At 35.8% G+C, this 15,274-nt stretch overlaps 1 protein-coding gene across 1 annotated transcript in view; it reads left to right on the top strand.

The window, feature by feature from the left end:
- The window catches only part of CAPZA1 (capping actin protein of muscle Z-line subunit alpha 1), a 48,101-nt gene that overhangs the window by 22,688 nt on the left and 10,139 nt on the right, over positions 1-15,274 (top strand). Inside the window, exons 2-5 of the mRNA XM_047726689.1 lie at positions 2,046-2,109; positions 4,827-4,878; positions 8,092-8,155; positions 12,387-12,593. Coding sequence (XP_047582645.1) covers positions 2,046-2,109; positions 4,827-4,878; positions 8,092-8,155; positions 12,387-12,593 — 387 coding nt within the window. The remainder of the gene's footprint in view (positions 1-2,045; positions 2,110-4,826; positions 4,879-8,091; positions 8,156-12,386; positions 12,594-15,274) is intronic.

Genomic DNA, 15,274 nt, shown 5'->3' with positions numbered 1-15,274 from the left:
CCAAAGGCAGATGCTTAATGTCTGAGCCACACAGGCGCCCCATGGAGGAACTTTATTTAAGGAGCAAGAAAGAAAAGATTCAAAAGAGTCTTAGTGTAGATTGATTGGGGAACTTTTCTGTAAGCTAACTGTACCACTTGGCACCTCTTTTCTCTCCCATTTGGCCTGAACTGCAGACAGAAATCCATTTGTCCTCAGAATATAGCATGAGAATGAGCATTGAGAGCAGAGAGGCAGGGTAGTACCTCAGGTAGCCTCTGGCCCTTATGAGGCACCCTCAGAAATTAATCTGCTCATACCCACTGCTCATACCCAGCAGCAAGTCTGCTTTTTCCCTCCCCTATAATCACTGGAGACAAACTGCAGGTAAACAGAACAGGTAAGCTAAATTAAATTCAAGGAGGAACACCAAACATTTCTGGAAAACCAGTACTATGAAAGAAAATCACCAAACTCAAACAAAAAGCAGATCTAAATTCTTAGGAGACAGTCCATAGAACAAGACTTTAAAGTCAGTATAGTTTAAAAAAAAAAAGTAATACCCTCAAGGAGACTCAAGAGATTATTACAAACAAAAAAGCAAAAGTTGTGGAAATTTAAAATAGGACAGTTAAAATAATTATCTGAATAGCAAAGTAGACCTAACTGAAGAGCATTTTAGTGAATTGAAAAATGGAGCTCTGAGGCCTTCTCCCCAAATAAAGTATATAACATAACAATAGAAGATAAAAATCTAGGAGAAAAAAAATGAGATATACAGATCAGATTCTATGATTTCAACATCCATCTCTAATAGGAGATCCAGAAAAGTAGAATGGCAGTAGGGAGCAGGAGAGGGAGTTAGAAGGAAGAACGGAAGAAATTTTGTCTATAGTATTCTTTAGGACTTTTAATGGTGTTTAATAGTTTAGGTGATGTCATTTTGTAGGGGACACTGCTTGCATTGTTGCATCATTATTAGGTATGCTATAGAATTTTGGTAGATAATCCTTTTTGAAGTTAAAGAAGTTTATTCCTACACCAAATTAATAGTTCTGTGGTTTTATGATATTTGAGTATTGAATTTTGTCTTTTTTTCCCAGCATGAGTTAAGAGAATCACAAGGGTTTGCTCCTTAGTACTGGATTTATTAGTATTGAACCATTCTGCATGGCTGTAAACACCATAAACACAATAATAATAATAATACACTACCAGTTTACTAACTTATTTAGTTTTGTTTAAATGTTTATAAGAGATTAGGATCATAGATTTCTCTTTTTGTGACTGTGGTATATTTGGAGGAAAGTTTTTTTGTTGTTTTTTTTTTAAGATTTTATTTATTTATTTGACAGAGATCACAAGTAGACAAAGAGGCAGGTGGAGAGGGAGAGAGGGAAGCAGGCTCCCTGCTGAGCAAAGAGCCCGATGCGGGACTCGATCCCAGGATCCCGAGATCATGACCTGAGCCGAAGGCAGCGGCTTAACCCACTGAGCCACCCAGGCACCCTATTTGGAGGAAAGTTTTAAATTAGCAATAATTGTGCTCGGATAAACCTCGTTGGCTTTGATACTGCCAACTGCACAAAGCTATAACTGTAGTATATATATATTTTTTAAGACTTTATTTATTTATTTGACAGAGAGAGATCACAAGTAGACAGAGAGGCAGGCAGAGAGAGAGACAGAGAGGGAAGCAGGCTCCCCGCTGAGCAGAGAGCTTAATGAGGGACTCGATCCCAGGACCCTGAGATCATGACCTGAGCCGATGGCAGCGGCTTAACCCACTGAGCCACCCAGGCGCCCCTATAACTGTAGTATATTTTGACCAAAAACTGATTATTCAGCTTTTTAATGAAAAATAAAACTTAAAGCAGCATGGATATCCCTAAATCAGGACTAAGTTATATTGATGCTAAAAGTTTTGGGATATTTTGCGAAAAAAAATTTTTTTTGCTCCTAAACAGTAAAGGTTTAAATAGGAAGTGTTATTTCAAGGAATGTGATGAAATTTTTGTAATCTGTTATATTCTTTTATATATTAGTCTCATTTTATTTCTCTTTAGGTGCGCATAGCTGCTAAATTCATCACTCATGCACCCCCAGGGGAATTTAATGAAGTGTTCAATGGTGAGTAAATATTAGTATATTTTAAGCTCTCCTTAATTACATATAAGCTATCTCTTTTAATCCTTACAGCACATAATAGCTATAGCTAAGGAAGTCAACATTCAAATAGGTGAAAGTAACTTATCCATTGTCACCTAGCTAGTCAAGTGTCAGAGCAAGGATTCTCACCCAGCTCTGAGTCAAAAGCAAATTCTTAACCCATAATTGAGGTTACCTATCTTATGTGAGAAAAGATCTAAAGTAGTTTAATACTGATTAAGTAGTGAAGCAATATTAAATTGTTTTCATAGTCTTATATCATTATAAATCATAGCTTAAGCTTCTTCAGTGCTTTCACTCAAGACATGCCCGTAATACATACGGGACACTTTCTAAAACCATTGGGGCTGAACTGATTGCGTCTGGGTGGCTTGTCACATATACAGCTTCCAGCGTTACTTTCCTCTTACGATTTATCTTTCATTAAATCTGAGGTAGAATTGGGTAATCTGTTTTATCAGGTTCTCCTAGGTGATTCTGAGTCATAGCCAGTTTGGGAACCACTTTTCCAATACATTTATAACCTTCTGTGCTACTCACTGGCTTAACATAATATAGAATGAAAAATGTAGATGAGGCATCTTGAACTTCATGATAAAATCGATCATTACAATCCCATTTTAAGTTGTTAAATTCATCGTAAAGTTCTTTGTGCACCTTGGCTCATTTATGCAAGCATTTATTTTGAAATTGCAGTTTTACATTAGACAGCTACTTACTTAAAAGGAACTATGTGATGATACTCATCTGTACTTGGCCCAGAGCCCTATACATCATAGAACAATCAGTAATCTCCACCGATAAAAATCTTGATGTAGATAACGAGTAACCAGGAGAACATGTAAACATTTACTATAAGGAGTAAATAATACAGTAGAAATAAATCCAGACATTCTTCCTTATGGACTTGTTTGTGGATTTTGAGAACTAATAGCAAAAGAAACAAATGCAGCCTTGTTTTCTCTGGTCTTTTTTCCATATTGATCAGATATAAATTTTCAACAACTGAGCTTTTAGGAAGTTTTCCTACGACTTGAGCTTTATTCGGCTGATTAGCTCTGATAAATTCTTGTTTTAACAAGTTAATAGCCTTTGTAGTTAGAAGTCCCTTGTTTTATTTCTGACAACTGAATGTACTTTACAGGACTATCATGAGAATAATTGATATGGAAGCATTAGATTAAGAATTGGCAAGCTATTAAAAAAAAAAGTTGGCAAGCTACTTGTGGCATGCGGGCTGGTTTTTATTGGCATGCTACATGTTGGCCTCTGCCAGCCTCTTTCGGAAGCCCTAAGAGTCAGTGGCCTTTGGCTTATAGTCTTCTCTATTAGAGTTAATGCTTGATAGTTTCTTATGTAACAAGGACTCTCCTCTCCCAAAAGAATAGTGACTAGACTCTCCACACACAGCCTTTTTTTTTTTTTTGACACACAGTTTTTTAAAAGGATATAGTCCCCTACATTAGATCCTTCATAGAAAAAATATATTCAGTGATTTCACTGCCACTGATTGAATTTTGCCCAGCTATCTTGGTCTGATGTTACAGAAAAACCTCTAGTTCTTAATCTCATTTTATTTATTTATTTATTTAATTATTATTTTTAGAGATTTTATTTATTTGACAGAGAGAGATCACAAGTAGGCAGAATGGAAGGCAGAGGTGGGGGCGGGAAGCAGGCTCCCTGCTGAAAAGAGAGCCTGATGTGGGGCTCGATCCCAGGACTCTGGGATCATGACCTGAGCCGAAGGCAGAGGCTTTAACCCACTGAGCCACCCAGGCGCTCCTCTTAATCTCATTTTAAAGGATTCTTTAGATACAAAATTAATAGTCCTAACTATAACTTTCTTTAAACCATGTTTTTCATTTGCTACGAAATACTTTAAGAAGTTACTGTTGTGGCGCCTGGGTGGCTCAGTGAGTGGGTTAAGCCTCTGCCTTTGGCTCAGGTCATGATCTCAGGGTTCTGGGATCGAGCCCCACATCGGGCTCTCTGCTCAGTGGGGAGCCTGCTTCCCTCTCTCTCTCTGCCTGCCTCTCTGCCTACTTGTGATCTCTGTCTGTCAAATAAATAAATAAAATCTTTAAAACAAAAAGTTACTGTTAGATTATTGTATCACAAATAATTACATGCAAATTTATGAACATTAGCGTCTGTCACTTGCGTTTTTAGAATTTTTGTGTAGGGGTGCTTGGGTGGCTCAATTAGTTAAGCATCTGCCTTCCACTTAGTTCGTGATCCCAGGGTCCTGGGATTGAGACCCACCAGGGAGCCTGCCTCTCCCTCTCCCTCTGCCTGCTGCTGCCCCTGCTTGTGCTTGCTCTGTCAAAAAAAAAAAAAAATTTTTTTTTAAAGATTTTATTTATTCATTTGACAGACAGAGATCACAAGTAGACAGAGAAGCAGGCTCCCTGCCGAGCAGAGAGCCCGATGTGGGGCTCGATCCCAGGACCCTGGGATCATGACCCGAGCCGAAGGCAGAGGCTTTAACCCACTGAGCCATCCAGGCGCCCCTCAAAAATATTAAAAAAAAAAAACAGAGAATTTCTATGTGTACATATATCTGAAAACTAACTTTGCAAAGCCTGATTTTTAAAAAATTTTCTGAAGTTCGTCCTTTTAATTTTAACATCTTTTAATGATTTCAATTTTAACATCTTTCAATGTTTTTTCCTCAGATGTCCGGCTACTACTTAATAATGACAATCTCCTCAGGGAAGGGGCAGCACAGTAAGTATCCTACGAGATCCACTTATATGTTTATTTTAATTTTAGATAAAGTATGTTGATAATAAATTTGTACCCTGAAAACTAAGTTTAAAATAAAATACTTCAATATAAAGCAGTTGGTTTTAGCAATTTTAGTTGTATTTTTTTCTTAGAGAAAACATGCCATGTTGTATACTTCCTTTAAGCTTATTATATATGATCTTATTTTTTTTCTTTTTAATTTTTCTTTTTGCCCAGATTTTCCCTGTTAAAGCAGAGCTTAATATGAGCTCTTAGGGTTACTTCTGTACTCCTTTTAGCTCATGTTGGATTTTTTTTAAACACTAGCTGTAGAAAAATTAGGCTGCTGTAGAGGAATATTGTTCTCAAATTGCCGCAAAATAGTAGATATTCATAAAGTGCAATAATAGAGTTAACCGTAGAATAGTAGCATGGTTATTCAACCCAGACACTGATTTCCTAGCACTGTCAGGCTAATTAATCTTTCTAAAGTACCGTTTTCATTTTATTATTGTCCTCAAAAACATTATAGTGATGTGTGTTTTTGTTTTCTTAAAATCTAAACACTGTCTAGCTTTCAAGGCCCCCTGTTAATCAGGCTTTATCACTACTCTCTTTTACATACAAAATTCTCTTTCAATTACTGTCTTATCTAATTGGCTGAGAGTTCCTTTGTAAAGAGGAAACCAGAAAAGGATAATGACTGGGAAGGGGTGGGGTAAAGAGGATTGGATGAGGATTTTGATGTAGAGCAACAAATAATTATCATAAAAGCATTTGGTATGATATACGGTTGGATTTTAGCTATAAAAAAGAGCTGCTGCCTGGGAAACAGTCATCTTCTGCCCTGTGTCCATGCTGCTTTTTTGGAACTCATTTTGGGACCAGATTCTCCAAACCCTAACATTTGTTTAGCATCACTATAATTGTCATCATGAATGATATTCTAATTATACATTATTTAGGCACACACCAAAGATACATTCCAGTGCTGGTGCTGGTTTCTCTTAGATGCATAGAGTGCCATAGAAAGGCTTTCATGATTTGCTAGTTCAACCCCTATCTCTGCCCTGTCATTGAAAGAACCTCATCTACATTTTGTCAACAGATGGCTATCCAATCTGAATGCTTCTAATAATAAGAAATTCACTATCTCACAAGGCAAGTTCCTTGCCTGCAATATATTGGTCTTAGTTTTATCCTTGAGAGCTACCCAAAATAAATCTACTTTGTCTTTCACATGGTAAGGTACTACTGAAGAGGATGTGGGAAGTGGAATGCCAAGATCCAAGATTGATTGCATCCTAAGCCTATTGTCCCATTTCCAATTAGGAGTAACAGTGGAATTTAGTTCAGATGCTTTAATTGCCCTGACAATAAAACTTTGTTTTTATAAATACTCTGGTTCTTATAGATTCTAGATTTTCAGAGAACATTCTTACTAAAGGAGAACTGCCTTATGCCCAAATATTTGATTTTCCACAGGGATGAAAAATTCAGGGTTTTTTTTCTGTAATGAGGTGCTTCAGTCCCTTGGCCATAGTCCTTCATAGTAAGTGTTCAGTAAATCTTTGAGTAATCATCATCCTCATCATTATTGCCTTCTATATAAAATGAAGGAGGCCTGAACAACTTTGGATTTACTCTTTCCTGGATTTCTACCTTTGCTTCTGATCTCTAGAACCATTCTCTAATAATTCCCAGCCCTTCTGGACAAAGTAGGGTGTTGTAGGCCATGTTAAAGAGAGGATTTTAAAAAGAGAGGGCAGATTATTAGTGTTTTGAGCAGAGAATGACTCAATGAGATTATATTTTAGAATAATCACTGGTGGTTATGCAGGGGGCAAAGATTGAAGCAAGATGAGTAGTTAGAACACTTAACTGCAGTAGTTCAGAGATAAACGGCAGTTTGGACTAGAGTGGTAGTATTAAGGGTGATGGGAAGGAATCAAGATTCTGAATATGTATCAAGGTAGTAGAACCTAGGAAATTGGCTGATGGGATTGCATATGAAATTTGGGAGAAAGAAGAATCAAAGATGATTTCAAGTTTTTGGCCCACATGAATGGTAGAATGGAGATACCATTTTCTTGAGATGGGGTTAAATGTTAACAAATTTTGATGTTGGTATTTGTAATCTATAATCTTAGGATCTGTTTTAGAATTGAGTACTTATTTACTCCTCACTCCTTAAGCTTTTCTTAAAAAAAAAAAAAATTCACTGTCCATGAACATTTGATTTATATTCCTTTCTGAAGAACCACTGTGTTAAAGACTCGTTTTGTAAATGGGGTTGTGTTATGAGGAAATGATTAATTAAAAAAATGCAACAATAACTTGAAATGATTGAAGATTAGCTTTAAATATCTGTTTCTTTGGTCTCTCTCAAAAAGTCTAGGAAGAATTTAATAGTCTGCTTAAAAACAGTGGTCTAGTAGGTGTTGTAGTAAAGTTAAAATTGGGCTAGAGAGGTGTTTAACTCTTGCCTTGCCAGGTGAATTCTGTGAGAAGACTGACACTTTGTAAGAGTATTGTGCTTTTTTACACTGTAGCTTATTTCCATTTTCTTTCACTTTACCTTTTTACTGACGTTGTAAGATGTACCAGGGAGCCACTGAAAATGCAGTTTTATGAGTGTAGCATTGGACAAGTAAACAATAACATTAGGCATGCACTTGGATTATTCATATCCCCCTTTTCAGATAACCTTTAAACTCTCATCTTAGACTTTACTCATGTTCAGCTCTTACTTTACCCTCTCCCCATGTCAGATGTCTTCCAGTACATGTAATTGTGGCCTCTCCTACCTGCCCTACCTCAGAGAGCCCAGAATAAAGAAGACAGCATTACTAAAATAGTGCATCAATTGAAGATTTTTTTGAATTACTAAAAGCTTCTGTCTAAATGATTAAAACTGTTGGTAATTCATGAAACTGATTTCTTAAAACTTACGAATAGTCTAAGGGGGACTTCTGTTGGAGCATAGGACTGAAGAGGAAAGGATAATTTCAGAGTTTGGGGCACATCTGAGATCTCTGTGGAGAAGAGTTCCTTCAGAAAGCTGGAAGGCATTAGGAGAACACGAGTTGCCTAGAGGGAAGGGGAAAGAGCACCAGAGAGTGTTTTCACATTCTCTCTCACTATTATGTGAATTATCCTTTGTATTTATATGTTATTCTCCCCGCCTCCTTTTTTTACTTTTTAAAAAAACAGTGCATTTGCCCAGTATAACATGGATCAGTTCACACCTGTGAAGATAGAAGGATATGAAGATCAGGTAATGATTGTTCGTTTGGTAGGCTGTGCCTGGGTGGTAGTAGAAATCTTAGAAACCAAAGCAAATGTCTGAGGATAAGATGTTGAATAAATTCATGTCTTAGTTTTCATAACTTTTGTAAATGTTCTACATATTAGGAAATTCTTCCTCTCTCATAATATTGGGAGTTTCTTTGACAGGAAAAATGAGGTGCCCCTAGCAATAATAGTGAAAATAAGAGTTGAGTTTTACACAGATTTATAGGTTTTATGTAATTCTCCTTGGTAAGAATAGCAGGAGACATCAAATTTGACATTGTATGGGAAATTAGGCATCCCTATTCAAATAGAGGAACAAAGCAAAAATATCCATCATTATTATTAACATTGTATGACAGGACTTAGCAAATTTATTAATGTACACTTCAAAGGCAGTATGTCGCTAAATACTAAGTGCTTTTTAAAAGTCGGAATCTTCCTTGAACCCACAAATCTGCTGAATTTCTCCTGGGAAAATAAGCATGTAAATGTATTTAAAAAGATTATTTGAAGCAAAGTTTATAATAGTGAAAAACTGGGAACAATCTGAATTCCCAACATTAAATTAAGTATCTGTAGACCAAAATACCATGTAGTCATTGAAAACCAATATAAATACTGATCTGGGAATATTAATCTGGGAAGATGTTTGTGATAATAAGCTAGAACATAAAGGCGCCTATGTAGAATTGTGCTAGTTTATTTTTCTTAATAGGTATTTAAGTGAATATAATATATCAGTGCATTTTTTATTTTATTTATTTATTTATTTATTTATTTAGAGCATGTGTGGGGAGGAGGAGCAGAGGGGGAGGGAGAAGCAGGCTCCTGCTGAACAGGGAGACCAACACAGGGCTCAATCCCAGGACCCTGAGATCATGACCTGAGCCGAGGGCAGATGCCTAACTGACTGAGCCACCCAGGCACCCCTTATTATCATGCTCTTTAAGAGAGCTGCCCCATTTCAGGCCACTGAATCCATGTTCCAGGAAGGGAAAAAGAGGAAATTGCAGAAGGTGCTATTGGCCTTTCTAGAAGCAACTTCCACTGATAAGTTATTGACAGAACTCCTATCACTTTGTCATTCATTACTAGCTGGAAAGTGTCTTTTTATTAGTTGTACACACGGTCTTTTTGAAAATCTTTGCAGTCCTGTTAGTAAGGGAAAGCAGAGAATAAATATTAGATTGGAACTAGCAAAACTCTGCAGTACAGTTTACACACACACGCGCGCACACACTTTAATCAGGAAAATAAATGGAAAATCAAATAGATTTGAATGCCGTGTTTCTGAATAAAAAGTATAAATAATATGGAAGCTTACCTGAATAAGAACCATAAATGATATGGAAACTTGGTTTTTCAAATAGATTTCATACAATTCCTATGAAGAATAGACCATACAGGATCATTCTAATCAAGAAAAACAAATGAAAGAAGACTAATAATGAAAGACACAAGGCAATAATCAAAAAGCACCTAAGTAACATAAAACAGAAGGGAAAAGGAAACAATTCATAAAATTTATGAGATTTAACTTTGATTTCCAATGCCAACTGTACAATTAGATTAATTCCAGGTGGAATTTAAAGGTTAAATATTTTTTTAAACATAAAAATTTAGTAGGAAATGGAAAGGGAATCATAACTTAAGTAATGATGAACATTTAAAAAGTTCATAAAAGGAGCAGGCGCCTGGCTGCCTCAGTCAGTAGAACATGCAACTCCTGATCTCAGGGTTGTGATTTTCAGCCCCACATTGGATATAGAGAGCACTGAAATAAATAAAAACTTTAAAAAGTTTATAAAAGAAAGTTACCTTTGCTTAATAAAAAGTTTTAAAAATACAGTTTAAAAAAGGAGTAAATGTTTCTCAAGCATAAAGAGGTTATTCAGATACTTAAGGATGATGCCAAGAGTACAGTGAATAAATAAGCAACAGACACGAACCACTTGCACACAAGTGGGAAATAACAAAGCAAACTTAGAAAAGTGTTAGATTGCCCAGAAGTAGTAATTAAGGAAATCCAGGTTAAAATTTAACGTGAATATACCTTTTAGTTTTAAAAGTTGCAGAATTGTAATGAGAAAGATTTATGAAGGGAAGACTAAGGAAATAGTTACATTCATGGTTCCTACTATCATTATAAACAAGTTTTTTAAGGGTTAGTCTGGTAATAAGGGTGGGAATCTCAAAACTAGGAACTCTTTCCCAAGAATTTTTTTAAGCAGATTTTATTTATGGTAGAACTTACAATAGCTTTCAATAATGGAAACCCTAAGTAGCTTAAACCTTCTTCAATTCAGAAATGATTAAGTAAGTATGTTATAGTCTGTCAGTTATTGTGAAATTGTATGTAATTATTAAAAATGGTAAATGTGTCAAAAGACAAATGGGAAATTAAGGAAAAATAAATGAAACTCAACACACGCAAAGCGTTATCTGCCTAATTAATAGAGAGTTCAACTAGAAAATTATTCTTTTTAAAAAATGAAATGCCAGTTATAATTTCTACTGCTTGTAACTTGGTACGACACCCTATATTATGTATATCAATTTTAGGAATACATTTTCCCTTTGACCTAGTTGTCCCCCTTCAAAGGATTTAATCTCACCTGTGTGCTTGGCACACATACATAATTTGTACATAATGAACATACGAGGACATTTGTGGCAGTAATCATAATAGCAAAAGATTGGAAACAACCCAACTACCCATTAATAGAAGACTGGTTGAATAAATTTTTGTATATCCATACAGTGGTGTAGTGTGCAACTGTAACATAAAAAAAGGAGTTCTCTGAGTACATATCAGGAAAGTTTTCCCAGATATATTAAGTTTAAAAAAAAAACTAAGTACAGTATAGTGTATTAGTTTTTGTGTAAAAGAAAGGATTGGGGAGTTAGAATACGTATTCATACTTCTATTTGTAAAAAAGAAACTCTGAAAGAATATGTCGGATTGGCAAAATTTTTTTTCTTGAAGATTTTATTCATTTATTTGACAGAGAGAGAGATCATAAGTAGGCAGAGCAGAAGCAGAGAGATGGGGGGAAGCAGGCTCCCTGCTGAGCAGAGGGAGTCCCAGAACTCTGAGATCATGCCCTAAGCCAAAGGCAAAGGCTTAACCCACTGAGCCACCCAGGCGCCCACGGCACACCCTTTTTTTGAAAGGGCCAGAGAGTAAATATTTTCAGCTTTGCTGGACATAGAGTGAATTGTGACTTCTCAACCCTGCTGTTTCAGGAAAGCAGCCATAGACGATACAAAAAACAAACAAGCAGGGCTGTGTTCAATAAAACTTTATTTACAAAAACAAGTGGCAAATGCCATGCTGAACCATGCTCGAAATAGTCAGTTGCCTTGTGGAGAGGGGAAAATTTATTAGGAATTTGATGGATAGGAGTGAAAGGTGAGAAAAAGATCTCAACTTTGGATAAATTTTTTCATTATTGAACCAAGTAAATAATTACCTATTTTAAATGCTAAATATAATGACTGGGAAAGTTTTATGAAATATGTAAAAAGAGAATATTAAAGTGTATCGATAAGTTATTGTGATAGCTCTGTATAAGGTATATACACTGGCAGTACAGTAGGCAGAAACCAAGAAATAAAGGGTAGATGGGGAGATGTTGTGATTTAGAGGTAGGTGACTTAACCATAAACGTAACACTTTTATAATAAAAATGTGAGAATTTAAGAAAATAAATAAAAATTTAAAAAAAAAAAAAGAATAAAAATGTGAGGAGTGCCTGGGTGGTGCAATCGGTTGAGCATCCAACTCTTGGTTTTAGTTCAGGTCGTGATCTCAGGGTTGTGAGATCAAGCCCCTAGTTAGGCTCTGCATGGAATCTGCTTGAGTCCCCCCCCAACTCTTTCTCTCTCTCTCTCTCTCTCTCTCTCAAATAAATAAATCTTAAGGAAAAAGAATAAAAATGTGACTTGAGGAGCACCCGGCTGGCTCAGTCAGTAGAGCATGCTACTCTTGATCTTGGGGTCATGGGTTCAAGCCCCATGTTGGGGGTAGAATTTACTTAAAAAATGAAATTAAATTTAAAAATATATATGTGACTTGATTGAAAAATCATTATGGAAGAGAAATCTAAGTTTAAATGAAAAGTTAACTGTCTTCAGAATTTTTATTTGTTTTGTAAAATTTGACAAGAACTGTCTTTTTACAGTTACTCATATTTGTAATTATTCTTTGGAAGGTCTTAATTACAGAACATGGTGACCTGGGTAATAGCAGATTTTTAGATCCAAGAAACAAAATTTCCTTTAAGTTTGATCACTTACGGAAAGAAGCAAGTGACCCCCAGCCAGAGGACGTAGATGGAGGTCTGAAGTCTTGGAGAGAATCCTGTGACAGTGCTTTAAGGGCCTATGTGAAAGATCATTATTCCAACGGCTTCTGTACTGTTAAGTATCTGCCTGCTTAATATTAAAGAATGTTTTATTTCTTACATTTATCTTATCCTTTGGGGACTTTGGCCAGCCAAACATCACTTCTTTCTTCTTAGAGTCTCATCTGTATTTTATTCCCTAATTCATTTTTGAAAGAGTTTGTATAAATGGAAAATTTTATATGGAAAATTGTTTTTAAAAATCCCAGTGCATTAAAATTTTAAATTTCATTGTATCCTATTTCACCTTTGTCTTACTTATTCATCAGAAATTGCCTTATACCCATCAAAAAAAAGTTTTTAACATCTTTAGACATGGGAGAAAAGTAAATTAAGATTGTCAAAGTAGCTATTGCCATATTTATGACTTTTTGGTATAGGCATTTTTATAGAAAGCTACTTCTTTCATACTTTAGATGCTTTCATTAGATTGTCAGAACTATTTGCACTATTTTTTTATTCAAATAATTTGATTTTTTAACTACCTCTTGATATTAAAAAAACGATAAATTTGACTCTATCATAATTTTTCCTTTGTAAATTGCAGATATGATTAGGAAAAACGTCTGTTAGAATATTTTCAGAATGTAATGATGATGAGTTAAATGTCAATAATAGAATATTGGTTAAGAGCCCTTAACTTGAAACCATACTAACTGGTTTGATTTCTTGTCTTGCCACTTAGTTAGCTATGTGACCTTGGGCAAATCAGTTAACATATCTGTGCCTTTTCACTAAAAAAATGGAAATAATAGTTCTTACCTCAGAGGATTGTTGTGAGAATTGAATGAGCTAATAAGGCATATAAAATGCTTGGAAAATGGCACAAAGAAAGCTCTCCCTAAATGTTGGATATTGTTACTATTACATGTTTTATGTTTTGTTTTGTTTTTTTAAATAATGGAGAAAACCCATTATGGCGGATAAATGCAGTTCTGTTTTGCAACCCATTATTGCAAAAGAAGACACAACACAGCCTCTTTTAGAAATTGACTTTGCAATCCTAAATGTATTTTCTACTTAACATTTGTTACCTATTTAAAATTTGGCATTACCTGTTCTTACTTTGGAGCTTTTACACCAAGTAACCCTACTGTGTCCTTTTCTTACCTTTTCTCACTTGTCTTAGCTCACAAATGAGCTACAGAAAGCCATGGAATTGTTCTAAGAGTGTCTACTGTACCCAAGTGTTTTATGTCCTTGGGGCTGTCCTGCTTAGTAATTCTTAATGTCATGTCCGTATTTCCTATGATGTTTTCTATATAGTGTTTTCCAAACCATTCCCATTGTCCTTAGGCATCTGTCTGATCCCCCACATTTTAGTAAGACTGACTTGAAATCTTTTTCTCCTCTTTCCACACTCTGCAGTTTTCCCCCTTTCACTGTACTTAATCTTAGGAAGAAGGATCCTTATTCTTGATTTTATATTCTCCTATCTGATATATTTCTCTTTACCTAGAAATATTTTTATTTCTCTACCCTTAAGGAGAGCAGACTTTTCCTCAGTCATAATAATTTTTCTTTTCTTTTCTTTTCTTTTTTTTTTTTTTAGTTGTAATAATTTCTGTAAGTTACTTCTTTTTTCTCCCTCCTGCTCCTCCTCCCTCTCCTTCACTTCTGTCCTCTCTGCTACATAACCGCACCTGGGAGCATTCTGCTCCTACTAGTGCCACTTCTTCATTACCTATCTACTTCTCGACCCTGTGAATCTTGGCTTCAGTCTTTACAGACACCTCTGAGTTATTGACGGTTCCTGAATTGTGTGACTCAGTATCCTTTTCTTCATCCTTGACTTCCGTATGGTATTTCACACCGAGACCAACCAGCTACTTCCAGAAATTCTCTTTTGCTTAGACTGCTCTGTCAGCACCCTCTACTTATTCTAAGTCTGTCTCTACTTCTTTTCTTTTCCCCTATCTCTGTAAATGTAGGCATTCCCCATTGCTGTATTTCTCTCTCTTGAAAACTCGTTATTCAATATAAGGAAGGTAAACGTGAAAACATTTTGTGGACTGTAAGCACTATTTGTTTTTTTTGCTTTTCCTTCCTATTGCATTTCTGTTCACCTCTTCCACATTAAGGAAGAGTTGGGGTTTTTAACTACTAGCTGAATTTCCCAGTTTGTTAATGACACTACCATCTTTCTGGTCATCTCAGCATGAGATGGCTTTGGCTCTTTCCCCTTTTTTGCTCTTCACTTGCAGACTATTACTAGACTTGATTATGCTTCTATATCCTGATACCCACTGATACTACCCTGCCTTATTGCCTAGCTTAATGCTCTGGCCTCCTAACCAACTTGAGCTTTTTGTCCATTTTACCACATATACCAATATTAATTATTCTTCCAAAACAATAGTTCTGGTTTTGTTGTTTTGGTGTCTGTCCATTGCCTGTAGAATAATGTCCAGACTTTTTACATCTACGACTATGGAACTTAAGTCTTCTATTCTGGATTATCACCATTCATCGACTTCACACACAACTGTCTAACCTGAAAGAACTAATTGTCATTTCACTGAATAAGCCCCCAGTTTCCTGTCTGAACAGTTTATTCATCTTTCTTCTCAGTCTCTGCTTATGAGTATCTCATCTGTCTTGTAAGTCCCAGCCTAACTGGCACCTCCCCTGTAGCCCTAGTCAGGAGTGGTTTTTCCCCTCAATTTGAGGGGACATTAATTCTTCATTCATGGTAC

Source organism: Lutra lutra, chromosome 4, assembly GCF_902655055.1.
Source record: "Lutra lutra chromosome 4, mLutLut1.2, whole genome shotgun sequence".
In the NCBI taxonomy this organism is placed as follows: domain Eukaryota; kingdom Metazoa; phylum Chordata; class Mammalia; order Carnivora; family Mustelidae; genus Lutra; species Lutra lutra.
Note: the sequence above shows the minus strand (reverse complement) of the source record. Positions and strands in the feature narration are given on the sequence as shown.